At 45.9% G+C, this 24,942-nt stretch overlaps 1 protein-coding gene across 2 annotated transcripts in view; it reads right to left on the reverse strand.

Moving 5' to 3' along the window:
- The window catches only part of PEAK1 (pseudopodium enriched atypical kinase 1), a gene marked incomplete at both ends in the record, with an annotated part of 31,509 nt that extends 7,499 nt beyond the window's left edge, over nucleotides 1-24,010 (reverse strand). The window contains 4 exons of one of the 2 annotated variants that reach the window (XM_084267792.1): nucleotides 1,838-2,586; nucleotides 11,264-11,472; nucleotides 13,269-13,385; nucleotides 20,847-24,010. In XM_084267792.1, coding sequence (XP_084123918.1) covers nucleotides 1,838-2,586; nucleotides 11,264-11,472; nucleotides 13,269-13,385; nucleotides 20,847-24,010 — 4,239 coding nt within the window. The remainder of the gene's footprint in view (nucleotides 1-1,837; nucleotides 2,587-11,263; nucleotides 11,473-13,268; nucleotides 13,386-20,846) is intronic. The other variant, XM_084267793.1, reaches the window with a different exon arrangement.
- Between the last annotated feature and the right edge of the window lie 932 nt (nucleotides 24,011-24,942).

A 24,942-nucleotide genomic window follows, 5' to 3' on the forward strand; every position in this document is an offset into this window, starting at 1 on the left:
GGGATCACAGCAGGTAAAAACCCAACAGAACAGCTCTGGCCTGTCAGTGGATGCTTTAAGGGCACATCCATCCTGTGCCGAGGGGAGCTATGCTGGTGATCACCCCAACCTGCCCATACAAACACCACCTTGGGTCCCAGAGCAACTGTTTCTGTACTACTATATTAAACCCAAAGAAATACGGATGGTTCTGCTCACAGATCTGCTGGAAGAAGATGTCTTCTCACAATGCAGAGGAACACCTCAGGTGCACCCACCTTACCTTTCATTTTTTTCAAATCTTCCTTGTAAACAATCACAGAGGAGCTGTAAAAGCATTTCGTTCCTGTAAAGCACCACCCTTCTGAGAACATCAACGTGCTCCGTAAGGAGTAACTGCCGAGGCCTCACGCGCCTGGGTGCGGTAAGAAATGCTGCACCTTCCTGCGCCCGCGGTCACACGGGAAGCCTGGCAGAGCCACATGACTCTCAGCTGCCTTCCTCAAGAACACGCTACCAGATAGGCATCAATAACTCCAGATACAGCACTCAATTACCTGCCTAAAGGTAACAACCCACGTATGGGTGACAACATGCAGTGAGACAGCTGCTGACTTGTCATTGCCGTATTAGCGGTAAATCTTCCTTCTTTTATGCGTTAGCTGAAGGATAAACGAGATGCAAATCAACTGTTTGTTTAGTAAAAGGCCACACAGCTCACAGTGATGAGTCCCACGTTTTTTAGCACAGCTTATGAGCCAACACTGGTGGCTTACGAAAGCCAGCTTTAAAAGGCTGGCAACAAGCACTGATGATAAGAGCTTGAACAGGGACAGAAAGATATATTAGCCTAACATGTACATTGAAAGCTATGTGGCTCTGAACATGGAGAACTCTGAAATCCTTCTGAAGTAAAAGTAACAATTCAGTATTGCATGTGTATCGGTATTACCTGGCTTGTATCTGAAACAGTAGGTCTAGGGAGGTAATTGTGCCCCTGTACTCAGCATTGGTGAGGCTGCACCTCGAATACTCTGTGCAGTTCTGGGCTCCCCACCATAAGAAGGACATTGAGGTCCTTGAGCAAGTGCAGAGAAGGGCAACCAGGCTGGTGAAGGGGCTGGAGGGCAAATCATATGAGGAACGGCTGAGGGAGCTGGGGATGTTTAGCCTGGAGAAGAGGAAGCTGAGGGGAGACCTTATCACCACCTACAACTACCTGAAAGGAGGTTGTAGAGAGGTGGGCGATGGTCTCTTCAGCCAGGTGACAGAAGATGGGACAAGGGGCAATGGCATGAAGCTGCCAGGGCAGGGTTAGATTGGATATTAGAAAAATACTTTTTACTGAAAGAGTTGTCAGGGCCTGGAACAGGCTGCCCAGGGAGGGGGTTGAGTCACCTTCCCTGGATGTGATCAAAAAAAGGATTGATGAGGTACTTAGGGATATGGTTTAGCATAGGATGGGAATGGTTGGACTTGATGATCTTCAAAGGTCTCTTCCAACCTTGTGATTCTGTGTGCAGGTGAACTGGAGGAGTCTGTCATTTTAAGTTTCCAAAAACCTGCTGACACATGTTAACACAACACAGATCTTAATTTTTTGTGTTGGTTGGATTTATTTTAGGGCTGCAATAAAACCAGCTGAAATCTAAGCAGCCAATCCCAATGTCACACATGGTTTCTAATAGAAGGAAGAGCCTGTATCTTGGGAATCTCAACTTTTCCCACAGCGCTGCCGCAAGCAGCACATGCTTCGGTGTGTAGGACCTCTCTCTACTGGGGTAAGGTGCAGATCATGGTTACTGCTGCTATATTTTGTCACTGGTATCTAGGGTTACCATTTTCAAGCCCCTCTTACCTTGACTGCGTAATTGTTGAGAGGATCTTTTGCGTAAGAAGCCGGGTAGTAAACGGCATCGCCTGCCTCGCAGCACGGCTTGTCACTGGTCAGCCTGAAATCAGACCAGCTGTCCACCCCGAACCGCAACTGGTCCTTCTGCCCGGCCATGAACAAATCTTCACATTTAAGTGCCAGCTTCTTCAGGGAATCGGTGTGGAGGCTTCGGATTTTACCTACCACCTCTTCTCGGTTTTCAATCCCGCGATAAAGTGCTTGCCGGTGCGGCTTCTGGACACCTTTGCCCTGCTTAGTCTGCGTGATGCGTCTCCCCGTTAGGGACTCCATGCTATTGGAGCACCGGTCCTTAATACTGATAGTGGTTAGGCTGGAAACACTGTTAGTTGCTGAGGTGGCCGCCCTCAGTTTTTCCGTAGGCCTGTCCAAGGAATCTCCTGACTCATTGTCCAGTATCTTGAGCTCCAGGCTGACCGAAGAGCAGGCGCTGCTTGCTTCCCAGTTGGTGTCGATGTCATAGGTGGGATTGGCCACAATGCAGAGGTTGTTCTCCAGGGCTTGCTTCTGGAGATCTCTGGGAGTCGGCTCCGTGTTAGCTCTCGAGATTGTTTTCTTTGGCAGTGGAGGCGGTGTGGGCTGCAAGTTGCTCATCGTCTCCTGGTCTATTAGTCCTCCAAAGGCAATGGCATCATCCAAAGCTCCCTTCGGTTGCCTCGGCTGTTTCGGAGGGATCATGGCTGCTCTGGACTGCCCTGTGTAGTAAGAAGATAAGAGACATATAAGATTAAAGGGCTCTGCATCTGCTGCTCAAATTTGCACTCTGCAAAATAAAAGATTATGGTGAAACAAGAAGCTGACTGGGAGTCCCCCAGTACCTGAAGAAAACCCAAATGTCTACCTGAAAAGATGGCTTAATCAGAAAACAAACCAACCAAATCAGCATCGCTTACATATCGTCACACACAGCCAGTCTTTTCACAGAGCTGTTCACAGATTCACAGAATCACAGGGGTTGGAAGGGACCTCCAGAGCTCATCGGGTCCAACCCCCTGCCAAAGCAGGGTCCCTAGGACAGGTCGCACAGTTTGGCATCCAGACAGGTCTGGAATATCTCCAGAGAAGGAGACTCCACACCCCCCTGGGCAGCCTGACCTTGGCCTACATATTAGAATCTGCTTCTGTGCTAGCAACGGATTAATGACAAAGTGCAAGCAGAAACCAAGTGTCAATTCTGGCCCTCTGGCCCAACTCCAGCTTCAGTAACCCAGCCTCCTGTAACTCCTTCTACAGTCAGTCACTGTAATAGCATTCCTTATGTCCTATTCCCATGTGCTAAAACCATGGGGGGATGCTGCTACGTGGCTTTGCGTGCTGTTCCTTTGAGGGGTGCATTTCCCTGGCAAGTGAGACCCTCACAGAAACCTACAAAGCCCTTTGCATCACTTGGATTTGAAACTTGCTGAAGAGGCTGAAAACTTCAGGCAGAAATCATGTCATTCAGAGGCTTCAGCGGTCCATCGGCACCTTGGGCTGGTCCACGTGGCCGCACGAGGTGAAAACAAGGACGCTAAGCCTGCCTGCGCTCAAGCATGTTCCCAAAGCTTTCAATGAGACCAGGATCGTGCTTGGGGACTACAAAACCTGAAGTATTTTTTACCCTGCAATTTACAGCTGCCCCCTCCCTGCAACGGTCTCCAATCCATCTCCCCTACTTGCCACAGGCACCTTTGTTGGCAGATAACCTGCCCTAGGTTCAGCCAAGAGATTCCAAGCAGCAGGCCACGTTCACAGAAGGACGGGATGTCCGCTGGCAGGCTGCTATCAAACATTTGCCTGCTTCTCGGGAAGGGAAACTTCCATCATGTGGTTTGGATGGCTTTTAGAGAGGACAATTACATTTTATAACTGCCAGAGTCCTTGGAAATGGATAAATAAATGACAATAATATAGGAGAGATTAAAAACAATAAACAGACAATACAAATGACCAGCTTGCTGCTCTGGGACAATTAGACAGTTGTTACTCATATCAAAACGAGATTTTCCCACTCTTAATAATCAATGGCTCTTCTCAGAGAAATTATTTTATGTTTTCTACTGCTCCTGTGAGGTTCATTGACTCTCCTGGTAAGGTAAGAAGCCAATTTTTACAGTTGAAACACAGCAGACGTGAAATGGATGCGGTCTGTAATTGCAGCCGAGCATCTCTGCTAATAAGGGAACAGTGAGAACAAAGACACTGCGCCCGTTTGACTATTTATAAGCTGTGCTGAGCCCTTGATAAAGAGAGGACTGAAATGGAATGCTGAACCCAGCTGGGGGATGCCAGATTCAGATTTAAATGGCATCGCTTCGGTCCACAGTTAATAAAAACGACTTTGCAGACTGTGAAGAGGAGAGAGATAACTTCCTGTGCCCTTTGAGATAGGTTGTTGTGGTTTCTTTGAACGCTACAGGATCTCAGATCTTCTTGGCACAAGAACCAGAAAGCCGGGTTTGAATGCTGAGGAGCACTCAGTAATTGCAGAAGATCAGAGCAGACGGTACTTTCACATGTATCCACAAACAGAACAGCCTTGGTTCTCAAATTCTTAACAATCGGGCTCTTCTTGATGATTCCAAGAAGAGGACATAAACCCCAGAAGTTACATCTCTATCTTTTGTTTAAGCTCAATAAACCCTGGGAAAAGCCTTGTGGGCTTTGTGATAAGCCTGGATATTCCAGTGTTTCAAAGCCTGAATTCCGAGCAGGAAATTCTGTTGGCTTTGTACATGCCTGATCACCAGGGAAGACTGCACAGGACTACTCCCCTGGGGCACCACTTTTTAGCTACCACAAACTAAACATGTTCAGAGGCTGGAAACTTTGGAGAATCCTCATATTGTTGTCAAGGTTGCCTAAAAAGATACAGTAATACTCAGGGGATCTGCTGCTGCTCCCTTCTGATCTTGGTATTGCAGCGAGCAAGCTCTACGCCAGCAGCTCTTGAGCAAGCTCTACGCCAGCAGCTCTTCCTCTCCCCATCTGATATGCTGCAGCATATAGCGCTGGTGCCAGGGGAGCAGTACAGGAAACTCCATCAGGTACCTCTTGCAGAGACAGAGAGCTCCATGATTCAGAGTCAAAAGCAGGGCCGACGCCTGCGTGCCAGGCATGCACATCCAGACAGCGCAGTCTTTTGCATAATCCTGTTACAAGGTCATTTCTACTCCCTATCCCATGTTCTTACTCATCCAAACATGTTGCCTTCCCCAGTTGCTTACTCTTACCAAATCTGTGACCTATGCTCTTCTCCCCCCTGGCAACATCTCTGGGTTAAAGAACACTTGCCTGTTTTCTCATCCTCACCCTCTTCCCCACTCCACTGGAGCAGCCCAACTGCTGTGCCACTGAGAGCGGGTACCCTTTCAGAAGGCGGTTTCCCCGCGGCAGGCGTAGCTCGTGGGACTTGCCAGTCCCAGGACTGCGCTGATACCAAGAGGGTAACAGCCAGAAAACAAACTAGAGCACGAAGCTCGTCTCAAGCAGGAGCAGAAGCCCTCTCCAAGAAAGGTAAGATTAAGAATGGCTGTTCTTCCTCATTCTCTTATTTTCTGTCTGCTTTAACGGCCCTGAAGAGTGCTGCAATCGCAACGAGGGACTGTTGTTTTCATGTAGCTGTTGGAACTGTGACATTAAAACATAACTGAATAAGCTTTTCATTACTAGAAGTTAGTTGTCTTTGCAGATGTCTCTGTGTGTGTGTGTCTGTGTGAGGATCCAGAGAGCTGCACATACAAATCATTACGCGGTTACTTTTTAAACTACTCTCAGCGAGGAAGAGGAGTTTGTGAGGCATTGTGTTACAGTGCAGTTTCTCCCCAGGAGAGCAGATTTTCCATGCTGAAATCTATCCACCTGAATAACATGCTTGTAAAGCCTCCTATCTGGACTGTTCTTAACACTGCACATTTTTTACATGCCTGTTAGTTCAGCCTTTCCAGCTCAACTTTCCCCAAGTGTGGTGTGATATTCCACGTCCCATGTTTAATTCCCTTGTCTAGCAAGGAAAGGTTGAGTTCTGTCCCTGTCAAAGGCAGGGGAATGTTCTTTTGCATACAACACTTGGCAGAGCCTCAGCTGCTTTTTCCTACCTCCCATTTCCTTCTCCCCTTGCATACTTACAGCCCATCATTTCCTCGCCTACTGCACAGACTCTCCAGCATCACAAGGTTCAGCCTGAGCTACGCTCTTGGGAGGGAAATGAAATGGAGGAACAGGCACAAGAGCAGGGTACCACTTACAGAGATCTTTGAAGTGGCTTTCAGACTGCTCAGAGACAGAAAAAAATTAACTCCTTTATAGACAGCAGCTTTCTAGAAAGCTTTAAGCAGTTCTACAGTTCAAGAACATCTTCCACTACAGAACCTCACTATTCTATTTAAATATTAATACTTTGGTCTCCAGGCACCACACAGAGGTCTGAAACTCTAAATCAACCCTGAAAAAAAGAGAAAAGCAGCAGCATTTAAATTGCATTTTTCCAGGTCACTGGTTGATCACCAAACTTTGCATCACAGCCTGTTTAAGTCAGCTCCTGAAGCTATCAAACCTGACACACCGAGCTCAGGGTTAATTCAAATCTGTATTCCACGCGCGTGTTGTGTTTCTCTTCGAGCAATGACACGTGTAATTACCGTTTAGATCTCCTGATGGCCTGGGTACCTTTCTTTCTCTGCTTATGCCAGACCAGCAGTATACCTTGTCAAGAAAGTTCAGAACTGTGAAGGAAAAGGCTTCTTTAATTGGGGAAACAACTAACGGTGAATTAGGCAAGCTGACAGGCTACATGTTTCCATCCTTCCTTGAGTAAACTAGTCCTGAGACCTGTATTGCTCCACAATACCGATGTTAAGTGCATTGCGCCGATGACAGTGGGCTGCTTCTGTGCTCTCTCCCAACTCATTTTACTCTTGACATGCTAACCTATCCTACACCCCCCCCCTTTATTCTGGAAAGAACTTTTCTGATTATTTGCCACTACTGTCTCTCACTTCCCCCGTGGGATGATGCAAACTGGAAAACAGAGCTGAAAACACAAGTGTTCCCAGTAGGAACTAGGCTATTTGCCATGATTCCTCACTCTGGTCTCTGTTTCAGTGACAGTTATAGCAGTCCTTAATCCCTAATCCCCTGGTGCAGGATTTAGATGAATGAACAGGACCCAGAGGGCTAAACTGGCCAAAATGACTCTTACCTCTGTCATTATCCAACACATCAGTTGGATAAAAATCCCATATTTTGCATTGCCAAGAACAGCAAAACCAAAGCCACGCCTGGGTGACCACTCGTCCAACACCACAGCTGTAAAAAACCCAACAGAACTAAACCCAGAACTGCAGACTCCTTGCAGTGGAGACTGGTGAGGAAGAGGAATTTTGAGTGGAGGCAACTCAGTGTAAGACAGGGCTGGGCTGATCACGCAGCCAGACCCCAGAGCGGTCCCACAGCTGCTTTGGCAGCCTCTGCTGACCTGTTTCTCCTCACACCTGGAGTGGAGCCAGATGTCTTGGTACTTCTCATGGCAGTACCCCCATGTCAGGTTACCGAGTGCAGTTATAAAGGCTGATTCAAGTATTCACCAAGTAAAATCCACAGGCTGGCCACCTCTGCTGTGCAAATTCCCCCTCTCTACCCTTGTCCCAGTACTTTTTCCCCTCCTTGTACTTGCATGTGAAGACTCACACATTGCTCAGCCTTTGCAATCTGTGCTTTTAGTGCAATACAAAGTCTAGAAGAGGTTTCTCTGTACAAGCAGCAGATCAATTACAGCATGCCAGAAGGAAACACATCACTTCTAAACCTTCCAGTCACTCTAAACTCTTACTTCACAGCCCCAATCCCAACAAATGCAGAGCATCTACAGCACCGACCTGTACAATTAATTAGCCAGATTTACCCAAACGAGATCGTTAATCCTGCTTTTAACGTTCACAATGCACCTCCAGTTTCTCACCAACAGCTCGAGCCTGCGCACAGAACTGTAGTAAGGTGGGCTGCACGTAGGAGATAAATACAAGCTGTAGATAGATACACCAGCTTGCCTACCCTGGAGACTCAGCAGGTCTTGCTACCCACCCTCCATTACACCACGTTAAAGGTATTACCCATACTGATTATATATCGCACAGAATGCATCAGACTGATACTATAATCGCTGTCTGTCCCTGCACTGTCAGCTTGAGTCAACAAGGGCTCATTATCTTACACACAGGCTGGCTGAAGCACACAGCCCTGGTTTAACTCATGGGCTGGGGCAGTACCCCGCGGCAGGTGCTGCGACGTGGAATTTGTTCCCATGTCTGCAATCATAAAGCCTAGAAACTGAGCCTCCTTTTCTTCCACCTTTTCTTTAGGCATAAGGAGAAAAGAATTGCTGCTAACATAGTCTTTTTTTTAAACTACACAAGCACTGTCCTGAGCATATTAAGAATATCTTGATCTACTTACCACAATGCGAATTCAATCAAGTCCATTTCCCTGACAAATTCCAACGAAGACAGAAGAAAGTAGAGATTTGTAAAGGAAAGAATTATAATTGCCTTAGTCTATTGTCTTCCTTATCATAAACTACCGGCCTTACCTGAATTAACTTCTGTAAGAACGAGGGCCTGGAGAAGGAGCACATGGGCCCTACCATACACATCAGAGCGTTTGGTTTAGCATCTAGTTTCAGCTGGATTTTTTCAGATGTCTTGACTGTCAATCCTAAAGGTATCCCTCATCTCAGTTCCGCTCACCACACTAGCACCCACACCATGAGCAAGCCAGGCCCTGTTTCTTTGATAAGCCAGACAGATCCAGCTTGTCTAATGATTCCCTCTAAAGTGCCTGCCACAACACTAGGCATCTTCAAAGCTTTTCTTTACTGCCTGCACGTCATGTTTTAAAAGATACTTCTTAAACTGGGGGTACCACCACGCTTGGCAGCGGTCATGGCAGTTTTGGGGTAAAACTGAGGTATTCCTCACCTTCCTACTCCTGTCCCATCCCTACAGCCAGGAACACACTGAGCTCTTTTATCCTACTGTCACGGTGGGACCTCAGGTTTCCTAAAAGCCCAAGCCTTTTATGCTGTATCTGATTCCCAGAGGGGAGTTCTCTATCTTGTATTTGCTTATTTTTTTACTTCCCAGATGTATCATTTTGTGTGTTAGAACAACTAACAAACACAGGCCCACGTTTTATACACAAACCGCTCTCAAACTCTGCGTCTGCCCTTTGGTTCCTGACAAAGACTTGCTGGTATGCTTGCAGCTTCTGAGGGCAGGGCAGTAAACTGAGGACTGGACAACCCCTGTGGGAGCAGGGGAAGCCCAAAACACCATGTATTTGGGGGCACAAACTACTGCCTGAATTATTTGGTGTCCCTACCTAGGAGTGACTCAATAGCTATCTGAATTAGAAAGTGGGGCTGCTCGAATCATCCAGGACAAAGTCTGAACTGCAGCCAGGCAGCTCAGCACCATTTAGGGTAGCATCGCTCTTCACAAGACACGGGAGGCTTGCCAAGCCGGACCACGTCAGGCCCAAAAGCTCATTTAACTCCTTCACACCTAAAATTTTAACTCCTTAAAACCTCACTCACTCCTTAAAACCTCACTCACTCCTTAAAACCTCCTTCATACCTAAAATTTACTTTGCTGACAGCAAATCTTAAAGTGACCCAAAGATGAGGAGAAAATTTTGCGTAAAATGCTAAGGGGCGTGTGTCACAGTTTTTATATGGTTTCACAATGGAACAGTCACACCTAGAAAAAGGCTGACAAAATCAAGGACTGATGGCAGTGATGACCTCTTGAGATGGTCAGGTCTGACCTTCCCTGCTCAGGCAGGTGGAACGGGTTGTCCAGGACAACATCCAGCTGGGTTTTGTGTATCAGCACATCTGGGGACTCCACAATTTCTCAAAACAACCTGTTCCAGTTTTCCTGTTCCCCTGAGCTTTCTACTCCCAGTTTAGAAGGTGCTGAGGGAAGGACAGAGATCTACATACAGAAGCACAACTATGTCTGTACAGCAAAGCAGCTGCCAGTGGGTGTAAGGATAAGGATAAGGTGCAAATTGGCCTAAATGGAGTCAATATTTGAACAGGAGATGCACAATATTGTTACTTTGGCTATGATACACAAGTAATCCCTTGGCTGTGTGAACGCTCTGACCAAAACCAGTGATCTCACCACACAAGGAGTAAGTGATATTTCTGACATTAAATGGTGATGTAGCTCGGTACTTTTATGTGCCTGGCTGGTTTGGAACAGGGGCTAACCCTGCTGTAAGTAGTTTTGATGTAGTTAGGTCTGGATTCTAGCTGTAATGTAGTTACATACTAAATACAGGAAATATATAGATACAGGCACATATGTGTATCTCAATGAACTGAAAATAACTCATTAGATCTTTGGTTAATTCACCAGAACAGTATAAATTTTAGTTTTCCTCCAAGTTACAATTTCTTGGTACGAGCATCCCTCTTGGGCAGGACATTATACCTCTTCATGCTTTACAAGCAATCCTAAGTGGTATTTTATTAGAAGAACACAGCAATAACTTCTCCACTCATTCACATTTAGGCAAAAAAACCCTCCAAAACTCAGTAAATGTCAGAGGAACGGATGTATCTGAGGGGTTAAAATTTAGCTCTCAATCCCTCAAACCTGTGTGGACACACCAGACCCCTGTACTTGGAGCCATCTCAATGCTGCCAGTTTGCTCTTGTCCAAACGTTCAGGAAGTCGGTATGTCTACAGGACTGGGCTGATGCTACTGACCATACATATTAGGAGATGCTCATCTGTCTCGTCACTTATGTTCCCAAGAAGCTCTGCATAGATGTATCTCTTATATGGGTCAGGATTCAGGGACAGTTGAGCTCTGCAGTGCCTTCACGACATTCCTATCTTCAACTCTTCTGAAGGTGCAAAAGTAAGCTCTCAGACCAGGGTAGGAAACAAATACTTTAGCAGATGTCAACACTCTAAAATAAAGAGTCCTACCATTCCTTGAAGTTTGGAAAAACCTTGAAATCTGCCAATAGTTTTGGAAGAAGCTAGGGGATTTGGTTGGCACACTAAGCCTCTTTACTAAGAACTTCTCCAAACAGATAAAACCAGGGGCATTTTACAAGTATTTGTGATGTTTATCATTAAAGGCAGTCAAATGACAGGAAAGAAAACCCAGGAATTGGTTCAATTTTTACTTTCTCAGTTGTGTATCTCCAAATGAGACAACATAATTTTACTTTTTATAAATTGTTTTTGAAATGCTTCTCTTCAAAAAACTAACCTTGTGAAAGTGTACTGGGACCTTCAAAGACAAGGTTCTTCGCAGCCTGGAAAGGTATCTGGCATCTGAGCTAACTTCAGTTTTCTTCTATGAGAACACACTTACCTAAATTGCTGTATGTAGCGCTGCAAGGATTCAAGTCAGGGGAATTTGAAGCTTCTTCCTTTTCTTCCTCCCCTCCTTCCCCCTCCCGTGGCACCCGGACAGACGATACCGGTATGACCGAGGCGCTGCCGCCATTGTCCTGCTTCACAAACACGGCTCTAGGAACACGAGGGGACAGATCCTCCAGCGTCGTATCATCGGGCACGTGACTGAAAGATATAAAACAGAATCACCTGGAGACCCAAGCTGGGTACTAGGTCCTAGGGGCAAAACACCAGCTCAGCCACTAGCTATCCTCAGGGAAGGGAATGAACTGCTCCAGGAACACTCTCCTTTCACCCTCCTTTTTCTAACAACAGCTTTCTACCCTATTTGTTTTCCTTAATAAGAGGAACTGACTTGTGACTGAAATAACAACATGTAGTAGCTCATGCCTTCCATACAAAAGGGATAACAGCATGGTTTACAACCCACTATAATCAACATACAGAATGCGTGTTTACGCGGGCGTGATTCCACGTAAAACCTGTAGGACTCGCAGGACAGCAGCAGAGTTTAAGGTGCTTTTTCCCCAATCAGAACAATTTTGCTTTAATCAAAGCTATGAAGGGGGCTGATTAAGTCTTAATAAATGCCTAAAATTAACTGCTAATGATATATTTTCACATACTGGTAGGATTGGGGGAATTGATGCTTTGGGAGAGACCATTGGCTGATCTAAGCCAGTAATCTGTTTCACAAGTAAAACTCCCCAGGATCAAAATCCACATGCATGAGGCCAAGCAGAAAAAGCCATGAAGGCTTCCTCCAGGCTCGCTCTGAGCTAGGAAGTTTGCCTCAAACTATGATGACTTACAGTGCAAACTGGTGAGAATCATGGATTCAGCATTTTATAGATATGTTAGAAAAATCTTCGGGTTTAGTCAAAACCCTCCCAATCAATTGAAAACCTAGCAGTGATTACCAATAATGTGTCACAAAAACCCAAGCTATTCAATATTTCTTGTTGTTATGGTCCAATCAAACAGAGCTGTGAAGATTTTAAGTGTCTGAGGGATGGGAGCATCACACTTCCCTCAGCAGATGATCGCCACATACAGGCACTTAAATGGTTGTGGTAAAGATTTAAAGCTTCCTATCACTTCTGATGAGCAGAAACAGAAACGAAGCATTTTTAAATAGGCAGAGCAGCGGAGTTTCTGCAGGACAAATCCTTCTAGTGGAAAGAGAGATTAATCCTCAAAGAGTTAAAATCCATTACAGACACACAATAACTGATACGTGTGCCTCTGCCAAAGCACCGACAGTTACCATACAGGATGATCTCCTAGCAATCCCAGGCTACGAAGTGAAATCGTGCGGACGCTTTGCATAACACGAGACACACCGCGTCCGGTGCAGCGCGCACATGCTGGTTCTACTCAGACTCATGAAGTTGAACCACAGGCTGGTACAAACAAAACTCATTAGAACTCGTTAGTAAAAGAATGGGGGGGTGGGGGGGAAGGCGTTAAGTTCAAAGAGATGTAAACTTTAATCAGCATAAAATTGGTTGTTCATTTTTAGTGCCATGCATAGGAACGGCGTGAAGAACATTCCCGTGCCATAAACGTATCCGCGCTAAAGAGTTAACCTAACGTAATTCCAGAGTAAAGCATACATAAGATTAAAGCAGTAACGAGGCTCTCAAGATGATGAGAGCTCAAACCAAAGGCTGGTAGTTGCTGTAAATCATACACATACCCACATTCCTCAGCGAGCCAAGATGGTTTTCTTTAAAAGAAGTAGTTCTAGTAGCTTTACGGTTCTGCCACTGCCACAAACCAGGAATCCTCATCTCTCAAAGTAATTTGTATTTTAGTATCGGTGGGTGAGGGACAGAACAGACTCGTTCTCCAAACCAGACACATGCAAGCACATACACTAAACCTAAGCTCAGAAGCATTTTGCTGGAGAAAACCAACAGCTAGAGAGAAAGAAAGAAAAAAAAAATATACCAACTCACCCACTGTACTCACTCACACAATTCCCCATTAAAGGAAATTCTTTCAGGGCCTTCTTGAGTCTTTTAATCATGTCTTGAAACTCTGGCGAGCCATTGAGTCCACAGTGTTCTGATGCGCTACAAGTTGTGCAAGCTGTGAGCGACAGGGCTGAACTCTGCACAGAGCGATACACCTACTGCACCTTAATGTTTACCTTTGGGGGTTGGTTCCAGGGACTTGCCAAAGCGCCCCAGGAAGCCAGGGAGTTATGGCCCTGCCTTCTTAACTCTTCCACTCCCTCCCTGGCTGGAAAATAGTTCACAGGCTACTACATCACTCTTGTGGTATGACAGCTATGGTCTTAGTCATGGTAATTAGCTAAGGAAAAGCGGGGTCAAATTTCAAGAGGGGTTAAGAACTTGGACTAAGGCACTCTTAAAAGTAAGTGAGTGTGTCAGACCTGTATTGCAACCAGTTTTAGCTATTCGGACCTGAATGTATTTTAAATCACGGCAATGAAACGTCAGCCTGTGAAGTCTGTGGGGAAACGCTTAACAGTGGAGACAGAGCTCAAGAGTTACATACACAGCGCACTGACTCCAGGGCCGAAATGCCAGCTCCCAGTCAGCTCCCACGTAAGGCAGGAGGAGCAGAAGGGGAAACCATTCTCCCTCAGTACCCTGCAAGAGCCTCATCCCCGATTGTTTTCGCTTGGAGAAACAGGCTGAGCAGTTAAAACTATGGGTTCCTGAGAAAAGCAGGGCACAGCTGATAGCAAAGCAGTTCTCCGCGATTAGAACCATTTACAGCCCGATAACCCGGTATCTGGCTGTTGACAGCGAGCCATGCCTCCAGCTATCTCCTTATTTGGGATATTCACACGGTTTGCCAGGACGGAGTCTTTGATGCCTTGCGTAACAGCACACAGTCAGCCTTTACCACAGTGGGTGCAGCCTCCTCCGGCCAAGACGGGGTTCCCCACACCCCCACCCCCCCCCTTATTTTCAAAACAAACTTCCTAGGAACTGAATTACCTCTGAGAACTCTGCTCCTCGGGCACATGTGACTGAAATTAAACCCTGGTTACCAGCAGGAGCAGCCCTCTGCACACAGAGATCACATTTGTTTTCCTAAGATGCTGAGATGATGTCGAGCAAAAAACCAACTTGCTATAAAAAATGAGCATCTTTCAAGATGAAATCCCACTGAATCCACCCAGCTGTCACTCACACGTGCACAAGCTCAAAGCTGTCTTGTAAGTGCTTTGGTGTTGGGGGTTTTTTCTTCTTGCAGGGACAAATGCCCCTAACATCTTCCCTCTGGCTCTTCTCCTTCAGAGGTTTTGGAGAAGAGCCAAGGGTGATGCAGTCTAACTTGCCTCAGTCCTTTGGGAATACTAAGGATAGGGGAAGCAGCCTAGGTAACACGTCCATTTTTGTACAGGCAGTGGAATTGCAGCACCTGCACGATCTGTGTGTTCCCCTATGCAGAGGACACCTTCCCAATTAGAGTGATTAGTAAACAGTGAGGAACATGAGGCAGATGAAGGGGAATACTTGAAAGAAGTGATTCTCTGAGTGCATTCCTGCATTAGGGTCAGGTCTAGAGGTCATGACAAGGGAGCACAGCATTGTGTAGGACAGCACCTCAGTCCAATGGACATAAATCAGCAACAGCAACAGAGAGAAGCCAATAAAGCCTTAGACCCAGCCGAGACTCTGATCTCCGTCCTGAGCAGACATCAGCAAGTCATCAGTGGCAGTCGTACAGCTTGAGATGAGAGTGCCCGACAGGGAAGATGACTTAGTTCTATACAAACACACCTGTGAAACTAAATCTATGTCTAAGTCACAAGGAGGTCTCCCCCTTTGAGATCCCTTCAGGCCTTACACTTTTAAGCTCATATAGAGCCTAAATTGGTGGAGTAATGCTGGAGGAAAAGCACAGAGGGGTTAATGGCTTCAGGGTGGTCAAAGGCCACCTTACACAGGAACTTCCATCAAGAACACAGACCACTTCTGCAAAACATGGAGCAAAGATGAACAGAGCTCAGGTTTCCATCTGTTAACATAGTGGGACGGAAAACCCCTTCCAGTGGCTCAAGCAGTTTGGCTCCTCATCACCACCATTAGTCAGAAAGAGTCACTCCAGTGAAAGAAACTTCTCAAATGGCATCCAAAGGAGCTAAGCCATGAAGTTTATTCCTAATTCTTATTATTTAGAAGTTGGCTTAGTCCCGAAGCGTGCAAATTGTTATTATTCTTCTATTTTTTTAAAAAAAAATCCGGTATAATGCAATGTTTGCATGGATAATAGGAATACATTTGACAATCCAGAAAAGACATCTTGCTAAGCTCTTTAGTGTCAGTGACACTGAACGGCAACGAGTTCCACAGATTAACTGTGCATTATAAAAAAAGACTTTTTTTTCTTTATACATTTAAAGTTCCCAGTCTTTCCATTTTACAGACTGTATTAGAGGAATTAAGACCAATAATACACAATGTACAATGCCTTTACCTAAATCTATAGAATAATAAATGGCAAAATCCCTTCTATGTAGTTCTTTAACAGCCATTGGTGTTTACAAACCTTCTCAGAGTGTTACCAAAGTCTTTGTTTAATGAGCACATGTACTATTCTGTTAGCCTAGAGATGTTCTAGAGAAAAACCTCAACAGAAGCTTTTCATTGATGAAACAGGGTAAGATAGATGGCTAATGCTCTTAAAAGCATTATTAAGCTCTGCTGAGTAAGGTGAACAAAGCTTGCTGGTCTCCAGAGAAAAGCAAATCAAGATTTGGAGAGAAGGGGGACTTCACAGTTCCACCTGAACTTTTCCATGAGGGACTCTATCAGTTCAGTAGACTTGCTCAAGATAGAACTTTCTTTTCAACTGTAATACCCTTGAATCCTCCACCCCCATCACCCCCCGCCCCCCCCCAGTTTATGCAAGCTATGCTTATAAAGGTTTGCATTGAGGCAAGAGCCTTAAGATTCAGACAAGAGGTCCTCTGAACTGGGAACGACTTTGCTTTAGTCAGAGCCCTGCTGTGATTTCAAAGATTTCGTTCTCCTCTCAAGTGGTTCCTGAAGCAGCTGCGGAATCTGCAGGACTGGATCCGTGACGGGGACAAAGTGGAATGTGGCAGTGGTGGTTATTCCCGCCTGTCTCTGGATGTGATCCTCATCTCAGTATATGATGACATTGTTGAAGAACAATGATTCCAGTTGTTTTTACTGGGTAATCTGTTACAACAGACATATTCCTCTAGATAAGCCAAGCGCCGTTTCACCGCTCCTGTCCCTGAGTCAGGCGAGCCTGCACACGAGCTCCATTCCCCACGCCGTTCAGGTTCTCCAGGCCCAGGCCACCGATGAGGTGCCCTGTGCCACCTCCCTAGCTGCCATCACCTCTATTTTTTTTTTTCCTTAAACAAGTTGGTGCTGTAACAGAGATGACTACAACGCCCACCCAAAGGATAACCCACTTTGTATCTCGGTGCTCTCAATCACCTCACGGGAATCGTCCTTCCCATCTCCTGCACAAGGAAGTTTGATGCCCGACACTGATCAAGTCACCTGTGGCTGACTGCAACTTGAAGCAAACAGCATGAACAGTTGTCAGCAACCTCAAGACAATCAGCACAACAACAAAGAGCAGTTGAGGAGCACTTCCACTGCCGAAATGCTTCCATGGTGGGCAGGAACTCTGCAAGTTTTTGGCCAGTTTTCTGAAAGATTCTCATCCATCACTGACGCTTACGTTATCTTCAGGAGCAGCAAACATGGCTGGAAGGCACTCAGGGAGAACTGTTAGTACAATGAGTGTGGCGCTGAGGTAAGATCTGAAGGATAACAAGATGTTTCCAAAAGCTTTGGTATCTCTTGTCCTCTGATAAGTATAGAGCCCATGAAAGCACACAGTGAAACGCCCAGGGGCTGCTGCAACAATGAACAGGCTTAAACCAACGCAAACTCCTGCTGTCACAGCGTGTAACTGCAGCAGAGCAGCTGAGATCTTAGAAAAAATGTTCAGAAATCTTGAAAATATGTTTGTGTGTGTACACACTCATAGTAAGCATCTCACTCTTTTTGGAAGCAAGATGTAACAAGGTACCGAGCTTCTGGAGCCATGCAACAAGAGAACCCTTATCCACTGACAATAATCTTAGAGGCAAATCCTTTTGACAAAGGAATTTTAAAACATTTTCAAAAGAAATTTAAAAATAATTTTAGGAATTAGATTGGTAATCTCAACTTCAGATGTGAAGAAGCGTTTTCTCATCTGCAGTGAACAAGGTGACCTCGCTTCTGGCAGGAATTATGTCAGAAAACATGCAGTTTTACCTTTGGTTCATCCAAGCCTGGCCCAAAGATCCTACAGAGGAAAGTTCAAGCTGACTTGTAGCTCTGAATGGAAACTGTTGAGTTTAATAGGCAACCAGAATGGAAATGGCTGTGCATGAATCAGCTCTACCTTGATTTACAAAGGTGCTGCCACTTAAAAGCGCTGAACAAGGTTTTGGTTCAGCTCTGATGTGGTCGATGGAGACAGGACAGGAAGAATCAGAAGGCTGTGATGGGGAAAGACTCAATCTGGAAGCTGCTACTGGGTATAAGCAGTGATCTCTCAATGAACACGAGGGGAAACCTTTGTCCTGTGCAACTCCAAGAGCAGCAGCCCAATCCCAAAGATACCAAAGCCTCTGAAGAATCTTTTTATAAGCCTTGGTGAGGATTCCACACTGTGCTGTAACTTCCATCAGTTACAGCGACTCAGGCCAGAAATAACCATCCTCTCTTTGTAGAGGTCAATTTTCAGGTTTGCCTGTGAACAACTGCAGGTGTGCTGAGAACACCTGACTTCCACACCAATTAATGACAAAGCTGATGGGGCTGCTGGGTTTTAGCAAGTATTCACCAATCTACGAATTTTCGGTAAATTTCAGACATTAGCATTTTCTAGCTCCTTTCCAACCACCATATGCACGCCCTGCCATCCGAGAGAGAACCAAGGGCACAGATAAAACAAAACCAAGTTCTTCTGTGTAACAGAGGAAGTTTTCAGCTTTCTGGAGAACTCTGCTGTTCCATGGGAAGAACTTTGAATACCTTTAGCCCTGTTTCGTGGCTCTGTTATCAACCTTCAGCAGCTCTGTAATCCATTGCAAAGTAAGGAAATACTGTATCTTCATTTAATTTGCTTTCAAGACCCCCCAACAATCTGACATTTTTAAAGCTTATCTTATTTTCCAGGTCATCAGGTTGTTTTTTTCAGTCAGCTTATTATTGTTGGCATTCCTGACTTAAAGCGGTGTCACGTTCCTTGATCGCTATCTTCATGTCTTCTGCTGAGTGTGGCAGAACCACCAACTGCCTTCGATAGGCAGGGCAGAAGGTATCCCAGTAACAGCACGGAGGTATAAGACAGGTAACAGCACCATCTCTAGGGGAGTCCAAGAACAAGTGCCAAGGATGACTGCAGCCGTTGGCCTGTCATTGCCCTTTTACCGCCCAGATGAGCGCTGCTCCTTCCTGACTGGTCCCACTGTCACATCAGTGAGCTGATGCGGTTGAAAAATAACCACTGAGTCATTTTTCACTTGGATCCTTCCCTGCTCTGGCTCACCACAGGCGCTTGCAGGAGCTGTCTCACAGGGCACCGAGGAGGTGGGAGCCAGCGAATCTCCTGACAGCAACATATTCGGTAACGCTGCTAAAGAAATCCTTGGTGTGACCTCATTTAAAACCAAGGGGTTCCTCTGAAGGAGGGTTGAGAGCACAAACTTCTCCAAACTTGCTTTATAAAGCTGCCTACTTCCTCCTGTTTAATTTAGGGTAAGCCTGGAGAGACTCTACTCCTATCAAGGGTTATTCCAGCTCTGGCTACATTCCCTGCCATCTTCAGCCTTAAGCTGTACTAGGCACTGCAAATACAGGGACACCCCTTTTGTCATCACCCACACCCCTGCATTATCGTGGTACTGGACACCTTGCAGAGATGCTGAATGCTTACAGCTCCTACTGACTTTAATACTTCGTGTTTGACCTTTCTGAAGCTCACACCCACCATCTGTACTGAGATTTTTTTGGTTTATACCCTATTTGTAAATTTTCATGGTGTTTGGGGTTGTTTTTTTAGTAAGAAAAAGAACTGCAGTTCATCCAAGTCTGCAGAAAGACAGCACAGTGAGGTTTTGGAGACCATCTCGTCTCGTATTTGGGGCAGTCACCTCAAATCCTAGATAAACCCTATCACCACCTTGCATTACAAATCCCAAAGCTTTCCAAGTCTGACAACAGGCAGTCTGACAAGCAGGAGACTGTTGTGTCCGTGTTCCCAAGACAGACAGTGCTTTAATTACATGTGATGCGTTGGTTAGTTTAAGACTGTTCTTAAGCAGGAGCTTGGTAGAGTCAAACTGTGCTCTCAAGAAGACTGCACGAGTCAACCGTAGAACCATTTTAACTACAAATCACTGCAACTTTCTCATGTAGACCACGGAGGAAGAGAACCAACGAACGCTGCTATGATAGATCCTCTGAGGCTCACACACAGCTCAAACTTGACAAAGCTTTTCATTCCCTACCACTAGGTTATTGTTATAATGAATTAAACAATGCAAGCTGGAAGCTGTTAGGGAATTGGTTTGCGTAACAACGTTGGAAGGTGTATTTTAACCTGTCCACAGCAGTGGCCTGTACTCAGGGAAATGCATACTATGCCCATGTGTCCGATTGCAACATACATCTCTCCAGCCCTGTCAGGTCATGCACTGTCACGAGCTGTGGGAACTCAGAGACAATCCCAAAAACCCCGTGTGTACCCTTGGTAAGGGAACAAGCAGACCTCTAAACCAGCAGACCTAGAATATTAAGCTGCCACAAAATTTTGCAGGACTAAAGGAAAGATCTAAAAGTACTTTCACAGAAATTAAAACAACAAATCATTTTAGCAAATCATGATTAAAAAAAGAAAAGGAAATTGCTGAAATGAAATGGTTAGGTAGGAATGGAGCGACGAGCTCTGCTGAACCCAGTGCAGTTAGGGGACAGACTATATATTCATAGCTGAAAGCTTGTGAAATGGAGATAGATTATTTGATAGATAATTTAATTCCATTCTTACTTTATTACATGGTTTATTTTGGGAGTCCTGCAGTGATGTCGCAGTGTAGCATCAAGTTAATTAGCATCGCTTGTATTCTTGGGCGTGTGAGACTTATGAGTCACAGACCCTTTAATTTCTAGTATACTTTTCAATAGTTCCCTTCTATCCCTGCAGGGGAATTCTTTAGTTTCCTCTAACCTAAGTGCATGTTCTTAAACTAGAAATTCAGGAAAACATACCCAATTTCATGTGTCCTGGCTACCATGACTGTGCTAGCCACTCTGCAGTACAGACTCCAAGCATCACATACTGCTTCCTGTATTTTTTTATCCTTTCTGACGTCCAATATGTTTTTGAGTCACCTCAAATAAATATATTCTGAAGAAGTCACACTTAATGTGACAGAACTCCTTCACTGCTTCCCTTTCCAGCGGTAGATTCAGTTCACAACCAAATAAAGACTAAAGAAAAGATGAGTAGATTACCTGGGGACTTTTTTGGGAACCTGAGGTGGTGAGGGATGGCTTGCTATTTTCTGGTCAGAGCGCTCTGGAGACTTCTCCTGCATTTCCCCTTTGTCTTTTGGTAGCACGTCAGCGAGAGCAGACTCAGCTCCACCCTTGCTTTCATGCTCAGCCTTGGGTTCGGCTTGCGCCGGTTCGCATCTATACATGAAAACGATTGACGGCTTCTCACTGGAGTCTGACTTGGCCTCGCTGAACCAGTGGTGACGTTGAACTGGAGGAGGGGGGAGCATATGTATAACGGTTCCATCGAGACCCACCAATTTCCCTTTCTCTCTCTCTTTCTCTTTGTCTTCCTCCTCATCAGTTTTTCTGCGGCGGAAGAAACTCTTGAACGATATCCAGCGTTTGGGTTTCGCATCAGCAGCTCGGCGACCTTCTGAGTGAAGGATTGACTCAGCCTCTGTTGACCTGGTGGGACTATTTGGTTTGGCCCAGTTGCTGAAGTGCCTTTGCAACAAGTTACTCGCGTGATAGGGTGAAGACGTGGACCGCGGGGGAGGAAATGGCGGCGCCTGCTCAGTTTTGGGGCTCGTGGTATGTGGGGTGGCTCTCACTGGCTTTGGAGACTGAGCGGCAAGTGGCTGTGCAAGTGAATCCTTCTGCATTTTACTGGTGGTGTTTTCCGCCGCCTTGGATGACTCCGTTTCCGGCTGTGATGTAAACAGAGATTTGGGTCGTACCAGGGTGTTTTTAGTAGCATCGGCATCGGGGGGTAAGGAATACAGTTCTTCTATGCTACAGGACTTGGGTCCGGACTGAGGCGTTTCCGGAGGAGACTGCGGAGGCTGGATAGAAGCCACGATCTGCGAAAGCACCGCGCTGGCGTTCTCCCTACCGCTGCTGCCGCCAACAGAAGCCTCCGGCGTTCCGTCTGTTTTCCCCACAGGCTCTTGCGTCGTCTTTGGAGCTCTTGATGGGGAGCTGTGGTCAGCACTGTGACTTCGCTGTGGCGATACCTGACTCTTACCGAGACAGCTGTTAAACTCTTGGACCTTCTGAGCCACAGAACCCAGCCTGCATTCCGAGCTGTTAGCCAACCCCTTTGCTTGGGAAAACTCAGCGGGTTTGCTTCCTATGGCTTCCGTCAGTTTGCTCTCCGTTTCTATCTCTTCGTACGTGTGGCTGATTACACTGGTAGTCTTATCTTTGATGGACAGCTCTCCACTGGTCCCTAGAAAGCTTTTATAGATAGCCAGGTTATCGTATGCATTTGGGTTGATTACAATAGGGACTTTAACGGCATTTTTGGAGCTCTTGGCATAGGTGGGCTCATCGTGAATGATTATAGGAAATGGTGGCATGCCAGCATTATTGTAGCTGTTGAATTTGATCTCAGATAAATTGGGAGACTTGACGGGAATAGTTTTTGAGGAAATGTTTGTAGCTGTAGGTGAAGTAGGAGCTGACTTGTGGCTTGTCTTCCTGGGAGGAACAGAAGGTCCTGAGCTGTTAGCAAGCAACTCCACCTTCGGTATCTTCTGTCTCGGACTAGTACTAGAAGTCCATACTTCTTGATACCTGATTGCACTGGACTTTTTCAGGTTAGCATTCGCTCGTGCAGGTGATGCTGCAGAGGATGTGATTGGTGTGCCTGGAGTCACTGGTGAGCTTGGGTTAGATGATGCATTTTTGGTTTCCGAGGCTTCAGCCTGATTCTCCTTACATTCATTGGTCATGGCAGCTGATACATCCACTACAGTATATGGCTTGCACACTGGTTGTTCCATATTCACCACCCTGTAAGGTTTGGCTTGCTCTTCCACAGGCACCAAGTTTATAGTTACAGCTTGACCAGCAACATCTGAAGAACTTTTAGTCTCTTGCTTATCAGTCTGCACAGCAATTTTGCCGTCCTTCTCTTCCAGACGAAGTGCAAGGACTGCCTTGTGAGTTTCTAGGCTTTTGGAAACATTTCTGGGAGCTTTTGACACATCCTTCACTTGTTGATTGTCACAAAGACTTTCATATTCTGGTTCGATCAATTTGAGGTCCTGAGGAGTACTTGGAGATAACCCTCCATTACAGAGCTTCTGTGAAGAACTGCTGGTTGTTCCAGACCGAGACTCTTCCATCAAGGAAGAATCGGGAGACGTAGAATCAGAAGATACCATGCTCTGCATGCTTTCTTGCCCGTAAAGAATCACAGTTTCTTCCCCGTAGCCGTTTAAGATTTCATCATAACTGTCATCGTAATCTACTGCACAGATCCGTTGGAGAGACTTGTTTCTGAGGGGCACAGTGTTCCATTTTTTGTCAACGCAGAACTGAACGGGAGACAGGGTGTTAGCTCTAAAGTTGGCAAAGCGAGGTTGGCCCCTCATGCGAATTTCCATCGCTAGCAACTCTTCATCACTTTCATCCCAGCTCTCGTGCTCTTCTTGCATGCTGCCAAAAAACGCATCATCCTCACTCTCATCTCCGCTAGAGAACTCTGGGTAACAGAAACGTCCACCTTCATTGCTTATTACTTCAGTGCTTCCGCTCAGAATAACGTGCTTGCCGTGGGAATCCTTCATTCCGCCCATCATGCAGCTTGGGGGGATCTTCCTTTCCAATGATCTTTTGTAACAGTTGTTTATTCTTCCCAAGAAGGTCTCTCTTGAGCTCGTTTCATTTCCAGTCAGCTGAGGTGTGGTTTCCAAACCCGCAATCTCCTTCAAAACTTCTGTCAGTCCATTATTATTGTTACTTGGTATCTTCCCTACACCGTCACTGTTGCCGTACGGCCTATGAACATGGCTATAACCTTCAATATCATCTTCGTTATTATTGTTGAGTGGTTTTTTGTTCAAGACAGCTTTGTTTCGGTTCCAACCCGCAGGCACCGATTTATTCTCGCAAGGATCCAGCGTGCTGATCTCCCCGCAGACACCCTGCCCGTCTACCACCATCATGGTGGGTTTCACAGCTATAGTGGGTTTCTTTGCCACAGGCGGTCGGAAGCTTCCAGTATTTCTTCCGCGATGGCTGGTGCTTTGGTTTGCATTGGTTTTCACATTCCCATGCGCGAGGGGCTTCTTTTCAGATACTGGGGGTAACTGATGCAAGCTTTTGGGCTTGAAGCAGTTCTTACATTCACCAGGTTTCCAGACGTGTTCAGTGAAAGTGTTGCAAGCAGACATCTTCCCAGAGCGCCGCACTCGATGCCGTGCCGTTCAGTGCATGGTAAGAATTTCATCCATACGCTTCTGCCCTGCTCACTCGGCACGGCCGCTGTTTTGAGCGGCGATGATCATCCTGAAACACAGAAGAGGAGGATGATAAGGATGGGGAGAAAAACAAACCCAGGGCCATCATTATCCTTACATTCTCCGCACTATGAACGACTCAGGACATGCAAGCAGCCTTCTGCTGATGTCTCTTTTTACGTGAATTTGCACAACTATGTAACTGAAAAATGTACAAAACTTGCAAACGGCATTCTTTTCCCCACATAAGGAATTAAAACTTTGGCAGCTAAGCCCTGTGTTACTGAGAGCAGAGAAACAGCAGCGACAGAGTTTAGAATAATTCTCTTGACTTAGTTCAGGACCACTGACCTTTAATTTTGCCCGATAAAACAAATGCTGGGAAGAGGGTATAAAACCAAAGATTAGCGCCCATTGCTTTCAGTGGAGCCACTTAAACGTGAGCCAGGCAAGTGAGAGCACGCGTTACTCTCCTAAACGAAATTGAGATCGTTTGTTTTAGCTTCGAATGGAATGAGCTCAGCTTAAGTGACAAAATATGTTCCAGCAATCCCAAGCTCTGTCATTTTAGCGCTTTCTGCATCGAAGCTGAGTTAAAGCTGGGCAGGTGTTTTGGTTGAAGGGACAGGCCTGGAATCCCAGAGAAAAGTGCAGGGGAAACCTTTCTTGGAAAAAAGTCAGCTGCTTCTCCTTTAGCATACAACAGCGGCAGTAAAACCCATGTATTTATATCCTGAAATCAAAACTATGGATTTTGTAGTCGCCACTGTGTTTCACATTTCTCCCCCACACCCCCCCACAAGAACAACTGAAACAGGTCTGAAATTCTTTTTCGAACCTTTCTATTTCCCAAAATCATCAGCCTT

The sequence above is a fragment of the Gallinula chloropus genome (genome assembly GCF_964237585.1).
Source record: "Gallinula chloropus genome assembly, chromosome: 9".
Classification (NCBI taxonomy): domain Eukaryota; kingdom Metazoa; phylum Chordata; class Aves; order Gruiformes; family Rallidae; genus Gallinula; species Gallinula chloropus.